We start from the raw sequence: 19996 nt of genomic DNA on the forward strand, positions 1-19996 counted from the left end.
TGAAATTCAGATATATAGGGATATTTCCACTCTTTCACAAGGTAACCATGTTGTGTACTACAATATCAAAATTAGTTGCAATTGATCACAGCCGTGAAAAAGGTCATATTTTCCAATTTAATGTTGTCAAATTTACGACAAGGACACCGATCTTGCACCATCTTACAATTGCATAGAGTAATTTTACTTTTTTCATAACAAAATATAATCGATACAAGCTCGCATGTAGAACTTGCCTTAAAATATAACCGATAAAAGCCCATGTGTAGAACTTGTTTCTACAAAACTACTTGAAAAGAAAAAAGGTGTCCAAGAATCTTCAACCATCCCAAAATATTTTATCCAACTTTGGCTTTTCTCTTTTCAAGCATGCCAAAAATCATCTTGGTTTTGTAATATGTGGTTTGTGCCCAATTAATTTACCATGGATCTAGCATACCCAATATTTGATAGCTGCCTTCTTTTGAACGACGATTCATTGGGGGAGAGAATTACTTTCCTTTTGAATATAAATCGATGTATTTGAAAGGTCAACATCAATTCATGGTAATATAAGGATGGATAACAATTTTCGTGTCCGTGATATTTGAATTTAGGATTACTTTCAACGAAGTGGAGACTATTATTAGACCAAATGCCATTGACATACGATATAATAGCAATATTAGGCCAATATACGTGCACTACAGAGGCAATATTAGAGCAATATAAGGACAACACGATAGTAATAGTATTACAATATATATCCAATAGGGTGGCAATATGCATACATTATCTATGCAATACAAAGGCAATATTAAGGCAATATAAATACAATAGAACAACAATATTAAGTGAATCTACATACAATACACACACATCCATTACAGACTACATTTTACACACGCAAAAGAAATCGCCACCGAACCTTAACAATACTATCCTGCGAAGGGAAAATGAAGGCAACAAAAGATCCATGTACTCGGGTGAGATGAACTAAAGCAACACTCACCCTTACTGCAGGTCCATCAAAAGATTCATCTCTTTGTCCTTTCTCCTCGCTGCATGCACGAGGCTATGATGAGCCATTCCCTCAGCACCTATATTCAACACCTCCCAGACACCAGCTACATCAATTTCACTCCAATTGTAGTCTGGTGAGATGACCGAAGCATAATCTTGGAACATTTCGAAGTCGTTGAAACATTCAACCATGTCATGGTTATATTCTTCAGATTTTGTGAATTTTTCGGCGGCATATTCTTCATATTCATTGAGGGAGAGAATTACTTTCCTTTTGAATATGAATCGATGTGCAACTCCAACTATCATTTCGAAGGTCAACATCAATTCATGCTAATATAAGGATGGATAACAATTGTCGTGTCCATGAGATTTGAATTCAAGATTACTTTCAGTGAAGTGGAGACTCTGTTATTAGACCAAATGGCCATTGACATACGATATAATAGCAATATTATGCCAATATATGTACACTATAGAGGCAATATTAGAGCAATATAACCACAACACAATAGCAATAGTATTACAATATCACCTATAAAAATATAATTATTGTCCACTAATTGCTGATTTTTGACATGTTCAGAAATTTTGTTCTCTCTTAGCTCACTCAGCTCTCTCTCTGGCACATCTCTCTTTCTCTTTGGTATCTATCTATCGCAGCTCTCTCTCTCTTGGCTCTCTCTCTGTCTCTCTCTAGTGCAACTCTCTATCTCTCTCTTTGCTCTCTTTCTATAGCGCAGCTCTTTCTCTCTATGTCTCTCTTTCTAGCTTCGTTCTGTCTCTTTCTCCCCCTATTTGCTCTCTTTTGGCATGCTTGAAAAGAGAAGGGCCAAATACAACAGAAAAGAAAATCCATTCAAGCTTATTGGGGAAAAAAAACATGGAGAAATACATGAAATGAAAAACAACTCGGCAGTTACTGTGAGATTGTGTACATAAAACTTGGAACAACCAAACCAATTAAAGCTAAGCCATCTCATACGTATACCTACATAAAATAACAGTGTATGGTCATCTTCTTTAGAATATTGCAATCAACACTTGGTTGAGACCGACCTGCAAAAACAACTGGGTTAAGTACAGAGATAGAGTTTATGAATGGCAGTTCCAGAATTAAGACCTATGTTAATTTGTAATTGCCACCGAGTTAGTTCATAGTGCCAAATGCAGCTATCTGGCACACAGATATGACAAGCCAAAAGAAAAAAAGCAAAGTAAAAAAGAAAAAAGAGGCATGACATAAATGGGAACCTCAGCAGAAAGCATCAGATATGCATACAAGCAGATTGGCTCCATTACAATGTTCAAGAATGCAAACTCATGGTGTAAAGGAATCCCTATTTGACCTCTTTCCCTTCCTCCAATCTCATGGTGTAAATATCCAAAACAGATTACATTTTTATCTTCTTTTTTTAAAATAAAAATTGCTGTCCTCAAAGCAAATTACAAAGGAAACAAGTATAACTAACTAGAGCACCTTCCTCTCCATAAGCCAAACCTCCCAAGAAAGGAACTTCTATGTCTCCACATTGATGATTTTCAGGTCACCTATGGATTCTACCTTCTCTTTTACAAGTTACTGACCTTTCGATGAAAGCTAATAAGCTACACTCTCAACTGTATGAAATTCATCTATAGCATCTGTTGATTTTATGGCAAAGAGAACCTCAGAAACAATTACAGGGCTAATTGGCTCCCTGAGTCATTGGAGTGAGCTTCTCTTTCTGGAGCCTTCCTCTTGCCATAAACATCACTTGGCAGCCTGGCAAAAAGACAGTAGATGTACAACCAACAGAATAAGATAAGTGGCGGAGCTAGGATTCTTAGCATGGAGGGGCCAAAATTTCAAAATCACTTCCACATAGATTTTTCATCTTTAACTGGGAGGGCCATCACTAATCTAATTACAGTAATTGTATTGCTATAACATATATTTTATAATAGATTACAATAGATTAAAAATTAAATGGGGGCCAGGGCCTTGGCAGGCCTGGCTATGGCTCCGCCACTTAGATAACAATGTTAATTTTCACTTGAGAAACTTGTTTTGCGTCAACTATAAAACAAGAAATCATAGGAGCAAATAAATTTAAAGTTTCCTTAACAGGGCTGGGGTATATTTTGGCCGACCCATCCTAACCACAATCCATCCCCAAAATTTAATTGAGGCCTTTTAGTCTAGATTGTACAGTTGGGCATATTTAATTACTTATATTTTTTTATTTATATAAAACTTCGACGATACGAAGAAATTTGTTGAAATAGATAAAGGATACATGAAGAAAGAGGAACAAAAAGGACAGAACCCCTCTAAGAGAAGCTAAATAAGATCATAGCAAAACAAAAGGCTACAAAATCCCTGTAAGGTCCTGTGAAAAGGCAGTAGTTGCAAAAGAAGGAACAGAATCCCTCCTGTGGGAGCCATATTAGTCCCCCTTGTAATCAGCCAAGCAATATGACTGTTTATCATAGATGAGTTCTACTCTTTGAAAGAACATCAAGCACATCTAAAAGATACTATAGTTTGACCATACTGAAATTAACATTTGCGTTGTTTACATTAGTTTTCTAGTAGTAATCAATTTTACTCGCAGTATGGATAAGTACTATATACTTATTTCACCAGTAATAAACTTTTAACACTTTACTTTGCTTCCCTCTACCTCTCCCTAAAATTTTCCATGCTCTGCCACCGCTGAGCAATGGGCTAGGCAACTCGGAAATATTATATAAATCTATTAAGTAGCCTAGGATGCACAAGAAACAATAAGCAACAACAGTTTTGCAGTTTATTTGAAGGTTATTTTTTAATAAGGACAGAATAGTACCCTAAATGCAGGGTGATGTCAGAATCTCCATTCTCAAATGCAAAATTGCTGACCAAATCTGGGCTTGTGACACCATGGTTTACAAGGGATTTCTCTTTTTCCACCGGATAAGATTCCAAATAGGATGGGACTGCACGGTCAGTTTGTGGAAATAAACACCGAAGCTCCTCAACCTACAATATTATGATAATATACAAATCACTCACATGGAAGTAAATGTCAGAAACTGATCAAATTTTCATTAGCAAGAAGAATGTTGTTTACCTGTCTGCGCAACGTTTCATTCTCAAGTATAGCATGCTGTTCCTGGAGGAAACAAATAGCTGAAAATTAAATACCGGGTAAAATTGTCCATTTTGTTGATAATAAATAAATAAACTTAGTCTTTTCTATACATACCAGTGTAGATGCAAGGTCATTGTGCAACTTATACCATAAAGCCAAGCTTTTAAAAACCAGAACATAAGTATATAAGGAAAACTTTACATTATAGATTAGTCACTTTCTTCCTTTTCCTGTCACTCTTCATTGTCATATCCCTTCCTCTTTTTATTTTTTCTTTTCTTTTGTTCTAAATCATTGTGATTATCCATACTTCAAAGTAAAAGTGGCTTAATCGAAACAAAATAGTATCTTTAGTAAACTTCAAGAAAAACTGCAGCTTTCATATGTTTGGAGAAATGAATTTTCTTCTTTAGTTCTATAGAAAGTGATACTTCAGCATAAACTATGCAAAGTCTGCTACTACACTTTAACTTTAAAAAAGACTAAAAAATTGGGTTGTGCTTCCACGTACCTGTACTCTTGATTGCTCTAGTTGCTCCACTAGTAATTGCTCCTGAAATAGTAGAATATATATTCAGGCCTTTCAGATTGCAGGAATTAGTACATGTTACAATCTGCAACATAATCTGACATCTCTACTGAATAATTGAAAGGAAAAAAAATGAAAAAGGAAAATATAATAGAACCTTCCTCTCCTTCACTGACAATAATCCTTCATTTAATTGCTGTTCTAGTTTCTGCAATTCTTTCAAGCTCAAACCAGTCAAGTCCTTACCCAATAGCCTTCTACACTATCAGAAAAAATATTATTATTACGTGTAAGGATCTCACAGTATTCCAAAAATGTAAGAATTGAGTAAATCCATATTGATAATGTCAGAGTTTTTGCTTAAGCCTCATCAAACTAGAAGTTTTTTAATTTGAATTTATGAATGAAGAACTAAAAGCTCATAATATGCAGAAAATGACATACATTCTCCAGAATCGACTTTGAGATCTCTTTCTGCTCCAGCAATTTATCGTCCAAATTCTGGACTCTCTGTGTTAGGTGCTTCTTTGTGTTTTGTTCAACATAAGAATGTTTAATACAGTCATTTCAATTGTTAAAATCTCATCAAACAATATAGATAGTTGGGACTTACCCAAACAATGGTGAACGAAGCCCAAACGTTCTGTGACTAAATGAAGAGCTTGATTTCTATGAACAGTGTCTGCGAGCGAGTGAGAGTGGGTGTGAGTTATTACCCAGTTCATAGAAACCCATAAACCTAAACCCAATTTCTGAGCAACCCCTAAACACTAAAACCCTAAACCAATTTCTTACAAATCCATACACCATAAACCAAATTCACAAAAACCCCAAATTTCAAAGAAAAGGTTTATGAACAGTACCTTGTGGATGTCAACGATGGAGTTACGCTTGAATGAACAACCACCGTTGAGGGAGAAAGACGATTGCGTCGAAGAGAGAGAGGTACACGAGGGAGAGAGACGGGCTGAAGAGATAGAGCGAAGAGAGTTAGAGAGAGAAGCCAATTTCTGAAAAACTGATATGGGTATTAATAAGTGAACAATAATTTTATATTTATAGATGGTAGTTGTAAAAAAATTAGGAAGGTATGGTATTTTTAGTTCAAATTATGAAATTGGTGGCATTTTAGGCTATTTCCCTTTTTTTTCCCTTTTCTCATTTTATTTTTATTTATTTATTTTATTTTTTAAACTTAACTGATAACTCGAATTTGACCTAATTTGCTAACGACTGCAACTACATTGACAAAATTCGAAAAATTAAAATTTTGGTGGCCAAATTTAAATTCGGGCCTAACTCCAATGACCAAAAATGTAATTGCTCCTTTTTTAATAATCAAAAATCAATTCTTTTATGACCCACTAGCCAATTGCTTTTTTTTTTTTTTTTTTAAAAAAACTTTTTTATATTAGTAATTCAATTTAAATTTAAAGAAAGAAATACCTCTCTAATTGTGTCTCATGAAAATATGACCATTTTCTTTTTTTTCTTCTTTTTTTTCTTTAAAAAAAAAATTGTGTTGTTAATTTACTATATTACCCTCATTTAGTGAATATGTTAATTTCTTAATCTTTTCTTTAACTAAGGGCCTTTTTTTTAAGTATTTTAAATGTTGGATCCTGAGCCTCTACATTTAGGTCACGTGCATTTACCTGTATTTTGTTATTGTTCACCCGTTTTAGATGGCCCAAACAGTTAAATTTAAGTCACATAAGCAATCTAACCATTTAACACACGACACATCATCAATTTTTAAGTAAAGTTTTTTTTTTTTTTTTTTTTTTGGGTTGCAAACCTAATAGCGTTGATTTTTATGAATCAAATTTTAAATAAATATAAATCCTCGTTGGGCCGGGTTTCCATTGGGTCCCCGACCCTAATAGGGGAAGATTTTGGGAAAAATCGAGGGCAAGTACGGAGATCCCCGAATTTTATAAATCTCCAATCGAAAAAAGGTCGGGGATGGTATTGTTATCCCCATCCTCAAACCTGCCCAATTAATAATATATTTACTTTTAAGTAGTTTTAAATGTAATATAACAAGGCATGATCATAATATAATATATATTTAATTTTGTCAAATTGAATTGAGATTATTTTGAGTCAATGAATTGAATTTTATAATTTAACTTAATGTAATTGAGTTTAATATAATTTAAGGTGAAAAAAAGTGTTATAATATAGGATTTTTTTTTAAATGATAAAAAAATAAAAAATTCGAGGCCTTTTTGGGAGGTAGCCCCTCGACAGGGATGGGATTCCCCAAAAATTCTTATATAGAATGGGGGCGGAGATGGGAATGGTATTGTTATATCCGGTCTGTTGCCACCCCTATTTACGCATGGCATAATAAAAGACAATGCATCAATAGTAGCAAGAATTAATGGTGCAGTAGATTTATACAAGACAAGTAAAATCATTTCAAAAAGAGGAATGGTGCTACTTATATTGAAAAGTGTAAGCTCCATTAATTAGTTGTATATCACTTTAGCAGTATGCGTGTGAGAAAATTCCCTCATTTTCACTAATTTTGGGACAAAAAAAATATGAGTTTGCCAATGAAGTTTAGCTTAGTGGAAAAAAAACCCTTGACTTACAAACTAGTGGTCTCATGTTCGAGCCCCATGGCACCATGAAACCTTGACAGCGTGTGTGTGTGAGAAAACTACCCTCCCCTATATCGCTTTTTATAATTTAAAAAAAGAAGAGTTTTGGATTACGTACACCTAAAACTCAACTTTCAAAGTGGGGGTCCAAATGCTTACAACTACACGTGGGCTGTCTTGGTAGGTCCAATCAAGTTTTCAGTCTAACTCGAATACTATCACCCAGCTCTATTCATAATCCAAAATTTTGGCCCGTTTCTATACATGCGTTGGGGCAGGATTTTGAATCCAAAACTCAAACTACCGGTTTGGGTAAGCAGCGTTGGACATGGTCCAAGAGGATAAAAAACCAATCTAATTTATTTCAAAACAACCATTATTAGTCTATTTTAATTCAACCTGGTGCATATTCTTTCCCTTTTTGTTGTTGTCAAAGTTAGGAAAGGGAAAGGGGGAAATTTATACACACATACATGTATCAATGGGACTTGAACTCATGACCCCTTGTAAGTACACCAAAAACCTGAGCCAATCCAATTAACACGTCATTGATAACCTCTTGTGTACTCAAAATATGAGAAGATGAGAGGGACATAAAGCCACAAGGATTACATTAAAAAAAATAATAAAGAAAGATATTATTTCTATATGACAATATTCAAATCTACAGAGTAAACAAATGTGAGTGAGAGACTAGAATATGAGTGAATACAAGCCAAACAGATTTAACAAACTGCAATTTTCAATTCCTAATTATGAGGGAAAGTGCTTGGCAACTATCAAGTCAGTCTGTTTAACCTTTTTGTTTGTTTGGTAGTTTATTTATTTATTTATTATTTCAAGATTGTTTAAAACTAGTGCTCAGAACACTTTGCTTAGGTCCTCAATTTACTAATCGTTCCTTGCGTAGGTCCTCAACCACCTACTCTTTGTCTTTAAGTAATTAACAATTCTTAATCCATTTGAATTCGGACACAAAAAAGGATTAAACAATGACTGCATTACTTACCATGCACCCGTCCTGCCTAATTCAAATTGTTAAATGCAAATTGCAATATATAAGTCATGTACGTGTGAATGGGACTAATATTTCCTCAATTATTATTATATATAAGTCAACATTACAGTCGATCATCGCCTTCTGGCTAATAGCTTGAGAAACTCATATACTGTGCTTCTTCTTTGAGTGTTTACTTGTTGCGTACGTACTGAAGGAAAGATTGTTGTATGTGATATTCTGATGGTGTATTGTAGTTGTACAAATGTGAAGGAGTGGTCTTTTATAGGCATCAAATAACATGTAACTTTCACCAACCAAAAATTTAAGGCATTCAATATAAAGATAAAACCTGAATATTAAATATTTATAACCCCCGCAATAAATAAAATAAAACAGCCAAAATAATAAATAAATAAAAACGGTTAAATTTTTAAAACCTTCCAAAAAATTCCAACATAAACAACATATACACAAGACAACGGTGATGTCTCAGGTGTAAGGATTAATTTGCACTCGTGAGTAAGACTTCTATACAAGAATTCTAAACTTGATCGCGTTCAATGGACTCCATCTTCTATAGAGTACCTACACATCTGTCTCAGTGTCTCTACACGAATGACTTGAAACTAGTCATCCTCCCAATTGAGCAGACATAATGTGAACTAGTCTTTGCGGGTTACTATTGTCCAATTAGTGATCCTATGACCAACGAACATTTTAGGATACAATATTTATATGTATGGAAAGGTCTCGTGCATCTAACTTTTTTAGATCACTTTCCATTTCTATCCTAATCCATGAATTTGTTACTTTGTGCCCCTTTGATTATTATATATTATTTTCTTAAAATTATCCATTTTATATTGGCTTGTAGGGCATATATCTAACAGTAGAGGCATGAACACTACAATACAACACACAAACCTAGGAGGCACACACAAGTAGAGAAAAAAATATGGAGCTAGAACACGGTTGGGCACAACACATAGGTCACCAGAAAGTTGGCTCTGATACCAAGTCAAACAATATGGGTATAATATTTTCATATATGTTTCACTCTCCAAAATGAGATATTTATAATACAAAGTTGTAATCCTAGCAGGGTTATACAAGGAAATAAGCTAAAATCCTAATTACACAATATCTATACAAAAAGAAAAGAAATAGAGTCCTAATAGACTAGGAAATAAATCTCCTAATTAAGTTAGGATCTCGCTAACAGCTCCGTCATTTGCTTAAAAAAGGAGATAGATATATAAAAGCTTGTGCAATTTTTTATTTCATTTGCTTAGGAGCTGAGAAGCTCATTCTAATTGAGCATTTAAGAGAGAACTAGCCACAATTTTGATATGTAACATAGAACTCTTATTTATAAGAAATGTTCACCGCTTAGTGTTTACAAATTTGCTGTCGTTTAATTTCCAAGTCTGGCACGCTTTGCGTATGATACTCAGTTTTTTTTCTTCTTTCTATCCTTGAGACAAGTGCGTATTAGATTTATTTTCCTATGTTTTCATTTTTGGATTATTAGTGGTTAAAGAATAATTGACTGTCCACGTTATCTAACATTCCATAGTGGTGTAGGTGTTAGGACCCCAATGTCAGTATATAGTGGTGTTTTTAGATAACATTAGTTTATTGTAGTGTTACCATAGTGTCGGTCATCTTGTACAACTCAAAAGCTCTCTTGATATAAGTTTTAATATTCTGATCCTCCCATATAAAACCATCGCCTTGTAATCATGTAAGATTCATTGATTCGAATAAGAAGACATTTTGAGAACTATCCTTCAGTAGTTACGAATTTTACTTTTAAGTCTCCTCCTCCAAGATACAAGATTGATGAGTTTTCTGTGTGTAGAGACACTACCAAAAAAAAAACACAACAGTCACTTTTTTTTTCGTGCTTTTTGGCAGTATTAGCCACGAATATTCGTAACTAAAGCCATCAGTAACGGTGCAATTACAAGTTTTGATCCCGTGACTTTTGTGGCCGTAACTATTGGGTTTTGTCACAATTAAAACACCATTTCGTAACAAAGTGTGTTGACCATCCTATTGCTCCAAAGTGGGCCCCACATCATGTCTAATCAAACTATATTTATATTTTATTATTTTATTTTGATTTGACTGAGATGTCCAACATTGTTTTATTATCCTTTAAAAAAAAAAAAAAATTCCTTTACATTATTATTTGTGTTATATTGATGTATTACATTTTTCACAATTATAATAATTTCAAATTTCTTTTTATTTTTATTTTTAGTTCAAATCCAGATCCCTTACCGAAACCATCTCTTACCGAAAACCAGATCCCTTATCGAAAATCAAATCCCTTATCGAAAACCAGATTACAACACTCAAACCAAAATACCCATCACCCAATTCTTTGCTGAAATCACAATCACAGCCACTTCATCTTCTTCAGCCCAGGCAGCGATGTCAACATATCCAAATCCACATCTATGCCTTCATCTTTTATGGTCCCTTCATTTCAACAAACATGCCCTCTCTCTCTCTCTCTCTCTCTGCACCGCCACACCGGATCCAGACCCTCACCACGTCCTCTGCCTCGACATTCCCGGGGTGGAGGGATATCCGATTCTTTAAGTCAAAGAAAACTCTTGTTTTCTCATGTGTGAGTGAGGATTGAAACTTGAAGGAAGTTGTTCTTCGCATGTCCCACAAATATTCTTCATGGCCTGGCAATTCCCAAATCAATGCAATCTAAAGACAACAACGCCTCCATGATTGCATCTATAAAAATAAAAAGGGATTGTCGCCACTGGGGTGGGGTGGTTCTGGTGGGTGGCGGTTGAGGTCAAGTGGGTGGCTGTTGCGTTTTATATTTTTCTTCAATTTTGAGTTTTTTTATTTATAAATAATTTGATTCAAAGTCAACAATGTTTTGTGGCATGTTAAGTGAGGACACATGTCAACAAAATAAAAAGGAAATAGGTGGGAACAGGAGAAATGGAAACAGGAAAATTGAACTCAATAGAAAGAGAGGGAGAGATGGAAAGTGACGGAAGGAAGAAAAAGATGGGAAAAAAAAAATGAAGGCGTTGGGAGAGATGAGATATGGGGAGGATAAAAATTACAAAAGAAAGAAAAAGAGGGGTTGGTTTGGACGCATTTTCAGATGCACATGCATGCTCTCCCGTTTTTTATTTTATAATATTTATTATTTAGAGTAACTATTACTAATTATATAGAGAGAAGGGAAAAGAGCCTTGGTTAGTAAGAAAGATTCTATCCATATATTTTTATTAAATTACTATTGTAAATATTTTATTATGGGAAGGATTATCCTTTTATATTTTATTATATTATTACTATTCATGTGTCAGCTACAATAAAATTTATTATATTTAAATCATTAGACACAAATAACGGTGACTAATTTGGTTAAGAGGGTTGACCACCCATAATTGTCACCACAATATTTTAGTTACTTAAAAAAATGTGACTATTGCTTCCTTTCGCAGAGGGATAAATTTTTATATGCTCTGAGTACACCATGTAGTTGTTGTATCATCTAATACACATAGGATATGTAAAATTATTCTCCAACTTACCACATTACTTTTTATGACATGTGGCTAGCTGCATTGGAAATATTTCACATGTTCTATGTCAATTGGATGATACACCAGTCACGTAATTTACCCGAAACATCCATTATAGTAGACATGAGATGAGAGAGGGTTAGTGATTGATGGTGTGCCAACAAAACAATGGGGAGTTTAAGCAAGCAAAGTATAATTAGATGTGTGCATAAAGTGAAGTCTTATTAGTGAGTGTTCCACACTTTAATGTCTTCTCTTTTTTTCCTTTTACTTTGTTATTCTTCTGTTCTGCTGCTTTGTCATTTGTTGTCATTTGTGGCTTGGTGCTTTTGCTTTCTGGGGAAGAGATTATGAGAATGTGCATATTGGAGACCAAGTAATGATGAATCGGCATTTTCGGAGCTGTGCATCTCCTCTTCTTCTAGCCACACCACCCACAGCCCTCTTCCTTCTCTCCCTATTTCTCCTTCCAGATCTGGGTTTTTTGTTTTCCCTTTTTTCACAAGGGAAATGTGTCATAACAAGTTGCTGACAAAAGAAAATGTAGTAAGAATAGCATTATTAAAAAATAAAATTTGTAGATAGATTGTAAAGTTCTGGATGTAACAATTATTAGAGATATGCTAAAATGATAATTGATTTCCGATACTCGAGGTACTTTCTATGCCCCAAGTGGTCATGTTCTAAAATGATAAATTATTTGGGATTTTTGTTTTTTTCCATTCGATGTTGAAGAGAGAGAATAAGAATAGGAGATATCTGGTGCCGAGTCCATGTCCATGGATAAAGAGAAACAGAGAAAAACATAAAAACATGAATTTGATTTTTTTTTTTTTTAGTTTATCTTAAAAAAAAAACTAATAATACACACTTCTCAGCCAAAAAATTAAAAATAAATTTCACAAAGGAGTTCCTAAAACATTTCGGTGTAATTTTTAGATTTTTAATGTATTTATTATGAATTTTGGAAGTTAAATAATTTAAAAAAAGTATTTATTATGAATTTTCATGCCAAAACTACCCTCTTATTTTTACTAATAACACAAAAATACCCCTGCGTTTTGTGTGTGGTGTGCCTCCTCGCTGGGATTGGGTTCATGCTGTAAGATCTGAAAATATTATAATGAATAATTGTTATTGAATGATTGTGTATACAATAATACATCGGCGTAGGATGTATAGAGTAGACAAAGGCAAATATATAAAGTTACCTTGGATGCTCTAGGAATAGCGAATAGAATATTTAAACCGTCAGTGGTTGTTTTCAAGGCAAATATATAAACTTACATTGGAATTAGATGCTCTAGGAATAGCGAATAGAATATTTAAACTGTCAGTGGCTGTTTTCACTCCTGATTAAAATATCAAAAATGGTATAGAGCCCAGTAAGTAAAAGTCTCCTCTTGAGAGTTTTTTTGTTGTTGTTGTTGGGGTCCTCTTGAGAGTTAAAAAGAAGCTATATAGCTCCTCTGCCTATCTCTGCTTGCTATTGCTGTCTTGTATTGCAAATCTGCATTCATCATCTCCTTCTCCTTCTACCTACGAGAGAAGCTCTGTGCCTGTGTGTCTTCATCCATCTTCAGTCTCCTCTTCTCGTTTCTTAATTAATTAACTAGCATTAATATGATCTGCTGTTTGTCTTGCGCAGGGTTACACAAGGAAACTAAGATGGCAGTAGAATCTGTGCTTACTTTTGCGGCTGAGGGAATACTGACAAAGCTGACTTCCCTTGCTGCTCACGAAATCAGTCTTGCCTGGGGATTCAAAGCTGAACTAAGGCGGCTTCGCAAAACACTGTCCACCATTGAAGGTTACTTAGCCGACGTTGCCCAGGGACCACAAGGTCGGAGCACGTCCGTAGAAGATTGGGTGACGAATCTTAAACGCCTAGCTCAAGATGCAGATGATGTCTTGGATGAATTCAACTATGAACTTCTCCGGCGCAAAGTAGAAATCCGAAATCATATGAAGAAAAAGGTACTCAACTTCTTTTCACTCTCCAATCCGGTTGCATTCCGCCTTAAAATTGCACATAAAATTCAGAACATCAATGCATCCTTGGTGCATCTCAAGAGCGAGGCTCCTGTCATTGGACTAGTTTCCAAGAAAATAGATGCAGCCCCTCAAGGAATTAGAGGACGCATACAAACCGACTCATTTCCTGAAAAAGATGGAATCATCGTTGGCAGGGAGGAGGTTGTTTCAAACATAGTTACAACCTTGACCAACTCCAACACCAATCAAGAAAATATTGCTGTTATGGCCATTGTGGGAATGGCAGGCCTAGGAAAGACAACTTTGGCCAAGTCTGTATACAATGATAATTCTATAAAAGGGTATTTTGATCCAAAAGTATGGGTGTGCGTATCTGATCCTTTTGACGTCAAATTGATTTTAATTTCCATGTTAGAATCTCTTAGCCCATTAAAAGCCGCTGTAAAACAAAGTTTGGATGCACTTCTTAAACACCTTCAAGAAGAGCTGAAAGGGAAAAAATACTTGCTGGTACTTGATGATGTCTGGAATGACGATTCTACACAATGGAATGACTTGATGGATCGTTTGTTAAAGCTTGATTCCGCTCGGGGAAGCACAATTATTGTCACTACCCGCAGTGCCAAAGTTGCATCAATCTCAGAGAAAAAACTTCCACGACAGGATTTGGAACTTCTATCACCAGATGAATGCTGGTCCATATTGAAACGTGCAGCTTCCTCAGATGGTAGTTCTGATATACCTCATGATTTAGAGAGAATTGGACGGGAGATTGCTAAAAATTGTGAAGGTCTACCATTGATGGCAAAGGTACGCATATATATTTTTATACAAGCATTGCTTATAGCAGGTATTGTTATTTATTTATACTTTTATACATTGTTGGATGAGTTCTTGGCATTTAGGGATCATATCATGAATGGGTTACTTTGAATGTTGCATTGATGCATTTTCATGTAAAAGGAAATAACAAGGTCTGAAAGAAGAGAATAGTTTCATGTCATCATGCCCATCACAGTCTCTTTCTTCACAATCACTTTATTCTGTCACACTCTTCCCCTTTTACTAGTTATGTGTCATTTAATAGGATTTCATAAAGTTCATCAAAAAATTTGTTAAATCTTTGGGTCTATTTTTTTCCTCATAAAGATGCCAGGTTGGCGTCACATAGACGTAGACAAAAATATTTTACATTCTCACTTTGCCCCTTAATACTTACATTCACTTTTCACCTCACCCAATTCCGTTAAGTCCGTTAAGCATGCGAACATGGTGCAAGCCTAATAAAAATATGAAAAATGCTAGCAACCTTCTCTCTTTTTGTCATGGCATGTGTTACTTTATTTACACTTAAAATAATGTCATTAATAATCAAATAAGTTAATTTTTGTTTTTCAAATTTACCCTTATTAAATGAAAATTTAAAAATATTAACTTCCCTAATTTCTTCAATTTAAAAAATATTTTCTCTCTCCATCTCACTCTCAATCCTCTCTCTATCCTTTGCAGTGTCCCACTACCCATCTTCTCCCTCCCCACTTCTCCCCAAAACACTAATACCCAGCAATGACCCATGACCAGTACCCAAACAAGCATATGAAAGAAACCCACTTCCTCTCCCCTCATTACCACCAAACAACATCTCCCTCATCCCTACCCAACAGCCCCCCACCGTCCACAGATTTCCCCCGCTTGACCTCCTTCGCTTTCTCTGTTGTTTGTAATTGAACAATTTTTTATTTTTATTTGGTTTTGTTTATAAAAATAAAGTGTTTGAACTTTCATGATTTGGGAAGCAAAGGGTCTGTAGAGGTTAGAGAGGGTCAAAAAATCTTAGATTTTTTTTTTTCTCATCTCACAAATGTGAGAGAGAGAGAGAGAGAGAGAGAGAGAGAGAGAGAGGTTGGGCTGTGTGTGGGTAGGTGGCGTGGCTTGGGATCGGGCTGTGATGGCTTTTTACTTTTTAGTTTCGGTCAAGGTATATATGGAAATACAATTTAATGTTTTCTTAAAATTAAAAACATTGTTTTTGAGTGAGAGAGAAGTGCTACATATCATTAGAAAAAAGAAGAAAGTTCAAAAGTGAAGTTTAGAGAAAAGGTTCTTGGCGATTTTCCTAAAAAATATTTAACATTTTTAAAATCTAAAAAAGATAAAATTAAAATTTTATTGTCGCTAGACCAGCCACACTCAATAAGTTCCCAAAGCCCAAGAACAGAGAAGTTTGATAGCATGCATGTAAGATAAAATTGGTTGAGTATCGTCATTTCTACGAACTTTGTCAGTGCAATATTTGCATTACTCCAACAGTTAAACGTTCCAAACATAACCAGATTTGCACCCCAACACTATGTATAATTATGGGCGAATTTCAATTAGACCCCCTGACGTTTGGCATTATTACGGTCAGACCCCCCAGATTTGATTTATTCCACTTACACCCCTATTTTTAATAGATGTTAACTCAAACTAAAAGTAAAACGCCAAGCCTGTCATTTGAATCGTAAAAACCTACATATAAGATTAAAACTAAAGAAAAAAAAATAAAGCCAAGTCATCCCAAAGCCACCAACCCACCAGCCAGAGCCACCAACACCTCTCACTTCCACAACCACCAAGGCACACCCACCCTCATCAACAGCCCAATTGAGCTATTTAGGCCCAACCAACCTTAAATTCCCTCTATGAATCTAGAAGAACAAAAATGAAGAATACCCCAATGCCGGCTACCAATCCAATCAAGAACCTCATCAGAAGAAAAAAAAAAAAAAAAAAAAAAGAAGAAGAAACAAACTCCAAAAATCGTAAAACCCTAGCTACCAATCAATTCTATAAAAAAAAGTGAAACTTTTTGCCCAAAACATACAACCCAAGCTACAAATCCAATCCAGTCTCCTTTTATCAGATAAAATTCCAAAGAGTTTTAGGTGTTTGTTAAAACAAGTAATATAGGGTTGTGATATAATAAATCAAACATGTGGGGTCTAACTGTAATTATGCCAAACCTCAAGGGGTCTAAATGAAATGTTCCATATAATTACAGTCAAATTTCAATTAAACTACCTAATTGTTTACTTCTTCTTTTTTTGTCATTAGTAAATTGAGATATACATATCCTAAGTCATGTGTACCAACAGGTTTTGGGAGGCATACTTCATTCAAAAAACAGTACTGATGAATGGTTGTCAATTCAAGAAAGTAAAATATGGGCATTACCAGAAGGCGAGGATAGAATCATGTCTGTTTTGAGGTTGAGTTTTGATAATTTGAAATCAGCACCTTTAAAACATTGTTTTGCATATTGCTCAATATTTATGAAAGATTTTGAAATTGAAAGGGAGAAGTTGGTCCAACTCTGGATGGCTGAAGGATTTCTCCACTCTTCAAGTAACCAAGAGATGGAAGATATAGGGAATGAATATTTTAATATTCTATTGCAAAACTCCTTTTTCCAAGATGTTACAATGGATGAAGATGGAGTTGTTATCACATGCAAGATGCACGATCTTGTGCATGATCTTGCAGAACTAGTGTCAAAATCTGTTGGGAAATTGCGGTCCCTATTTTCAAATGGTGAAGGCCTTAGCAATAGCTTGTCAAGTTTTAATGCTTTACATGTGTTGAATTTATACGAGGCTAAAATTGTGGAGTTGCCAAGTTCAATTGGCAGGTTGAAACACTTGAGGTATTTGGATGTTTCTAGAACAGAAATCAAAGAACTTCCAAAATCTATTGGCAAGCTTTACAATCTGCAGACATTAAGAATGTGTGGTATGTGGTATCTTGAAAGGTTTCCAAAGGAAATGGAAAATTTGATCAACTTGAGGCATGTTTACTTGGACGAGAATAAGGAAGTTCCATTTGGGATGAGACGATTGACTCATCTGCAAACAATATCACCTTCCTTTAATTTGGATAAGGAAAGGAATCATGGAATTGACGAGCTGGGTGGCTTAAACCAATTAAAAGGTAAACTAACTATCTCATCTTTGGAACATGTGAAAGACAAAGACGAAGCGAAGAAATCAAATTTAGCAGGGAAAGCAAATATACGAAAGTTGACATTAAAGTGGAGGAAGTCCTCGCGGAGAAACAAGGTGAGTGAAAACAAGGTGAGTGAAGTTGATGTACTAGAAGGCCTCCAACCGAACCCTAAGCTAGAAATCTTAAAGATTGAAAACTTCATGGGTGTTAAATTAGCATCATGGATGATGAGTCTACTCAATTTGAAAGAGATCCGGTTATCTTACTGCAGGGAATGTGAAGAAGTCCCTCCACTCGGCGATTTGCCAAATCTTAGGCATGTTGAATTTGAAGATATGTATAAGCTTAAATGTGTAGGAGTTGAGTTTTATGGTGCGGCTTTGTTTCCATCATTGAAAACGTTAGTTTTTAATAATTGTCCAGCTCTAATTGAATGGAAGGAAGTGGATGTGATTTCGCCAGCAGCGGTGTTTCCCTGCCTTGAGGAGTTGACACTTTTGAATTGCAGGGAATTGAGAAATGCTCCAAGTCGTTTTCCATCTCTCCAGAAGTTGAAGATACATTATATTGACCAGGAAATGGCAATAGAAAATATATGCAGTCAACTAACCACTCTCACTCACCTCGAAATTTGTGGAGCCACAGAGCTTACTCGTCTGCCAGTAGGGATGCTGGAAAACAACCGCAATCTTCGGGTGCTGCATATTGAGGATTGCAATGAGCTTAGCCATTTACCTGATGAGCTACACACACTCCGTCTTCTTGAGCGGTTAACTCTAGAGAATTGTCCTAGTCTAGAGTTCATTCCAATTACCACCCAGAGCCAGAGCATGCCATGTCTCCGCAAATTGAAGATTCAGAATTGTGAGAAATTACCAAGCTCGCCGAGTGGGTTGGAATATTGCACCTCTCTTCAGGAATTGCGTATTGTAAATTGTCAAAATTTGAGGCATTTATCGGTTGATGGGCTACAGACCCTCGTCTCTCTTGAGGAGTTGACTTTAAGGAATTGTCATAGTCTAGAGTTCATTCCAATTACCACCCAGAGCCAGGGCATGCCATGTCTCCGCATATTGAAGATTGAATATTGTAAGAAATTATTAAGCTGGCCGCGTGGGTTGGAATATTGCACCTCTCTTCAGGGCTTGGTTATTGAAAATTGTCAAAATTTGAGGCATTTACCGGTTGATGGGCTACAGACCCTCGTCTCTCTTGAGGAGTTGACTCTAAAGAATTGTCATAGTCTAGAGTTCATTCCAATTACCACCCAGAGCCAGGGCATGCCATGTCTCCGCATATTGAAGATTGAATATTGTAAGAAATTATCAAGCTGGCCGAGTGGGTTGGAATATTGCACCTCTCTTCAGGGCTTGGTTATTGACAATTGTCAAAATTTGAGGCATTTACCGGTTGATGGGCTACAGGCCCTCATCTGTCTTGAGGGGCTCTACATAATGAATTGCACTAATCTAGAAGCTATTCCCAGTTTAGACAACCTCACATCCCTCCATACGTTGTATATTTGGGGTTGTGATGGACTCACAAGTCTACCGAGGGGGCTACAATCCTGCACATCTCTTACAATCCTGACAATCGGGGAATGCCATAATTTGATCTCTCTGGCAGATGTCGATGATATATCCAGATTGCAGTCTCTTTACAATTTACAAATATTTGATTGTCGGAAATTAAAATATTTGCCAACGGGGCTACGCTCTCTGACGAGTTTGGAAGATATGACAATCGGTAAGTTTTGGGAAGAGCTCGATTCTTTCCCTGATTTTGAGCTTCCATCACAAATCCGATGGTTAAAGATCTCAGGGTGGCCTAAGCTCAAGTCTCTGCCTCAACAAATTCAACACTTGACTACTTGTTTAGAAGATTTGAGAATAGATTCTTTCGACAGCATGGAGGCTCTTCCAGAGTGGTTGGGTAACCTTACATCTCTTATCTACCTGGATATTAGGGATTGTAAGAATCTGATGTATCTGCCTACCGTTGAAGTTATGCAACGCCTCACCAAATTACACAAGCTACTTATTACTGGATGTCCCCTTCTGGAGGAAAGATGTGCCAAGGAGAGCGGCCCAGAATGGCACAAGATTTCTCACATCTCATATATAGAAGGTAATTAATACTCTGATAAAATCAAATCATTAATTAGTTGTTTGTTCAATTCCCTTCTCTCACTT

At 35.7% G+C, this 19996-nt stretch overlaps 1 protein-coding gene and 2 long non-coding RNA genes across 17 annotated transcripts in view; 1 reads left to right on the top strand and 2 right to left on the bottom strand.

The window, feature by feature from the left end:
- Window positions 1–1536: 1536 nt before the first annotated feature.
- Window positions 1537–4191, bottom strand: LOC148920278 (uncharacterized). The gene is made up of 3 exons (XR_016124351.1): window positions 4098–4191; window positions 3834–4006; window positions 1537–2767 (listed from the first exon to the last, which is right to left on the bottom strand). It is a non-coding gene; the product is annotated as an uncharacterized LOC148920278 (long non-coding RNA).
- A 443-nt stretch (window positions 4192–4634) lies between these two features.
- On the bottom strand, window positions 4635–5231 carry LOC148920279 (uncharacterized). The gene is made up of 3 exons (XR_016124352.1): window positions 5092–5231; window positions 4805–4904; window positions 4635–4671 (listed from the first exon to the last, which is right to left on the bottom strand). It is a non-coding gene; the product is annotated as an uncharacterized LOC148920279 (long non-coding RNA).
- Window positions 5232–13238: 8007 nt separating this feature from the next.
- The window catches only part of LOC103322689 (putative disease resistance protein RGA3), a 30931-nt gene continuing 24173 nt past the window's right edge, over window positions 13239–19996 (top strand). For 14 of the 15 annotated variants that reach the window (XR_016123764.1, XR_016123766.1, XR_016123756.1 and 11 more), the window contains exons 1-3: window positions 13239–13386; window positions 13474–14630; window positions 16958–19931. Coding sequence is in view for 1 of the 15 variants with exons in the window: in XM_089044883.1 (XP_088901009.1) it covers window positions 13494–14630; window positions 16958–19939 (4119 nt within the window). In the remaining 14 variants the exon portion in view is untranslated. Of the gene's footprint in view, window positions 13387–13473; window positions 14631–16957; window positions 19940–19996 lie in introns of those variants that run through there. The other variant, XM_089044883.1, reaches the window with a different exon arrangement.

This window comes from Prunus mume, linkage group LG2 (assembly GCF_029339155.1).
Source record: "Prunus mume cultivar Tortuosa linkage group LG2, ASM2933915v1, whole genome shotgun sequence".
In the NCBI taxonomy this organism is placed as follows: Eukaryota; Viridiplantae; Streptophyta; class Magnoliopsida; order Rosales; family Rosaceae; genus Prunus; species Prunus mume.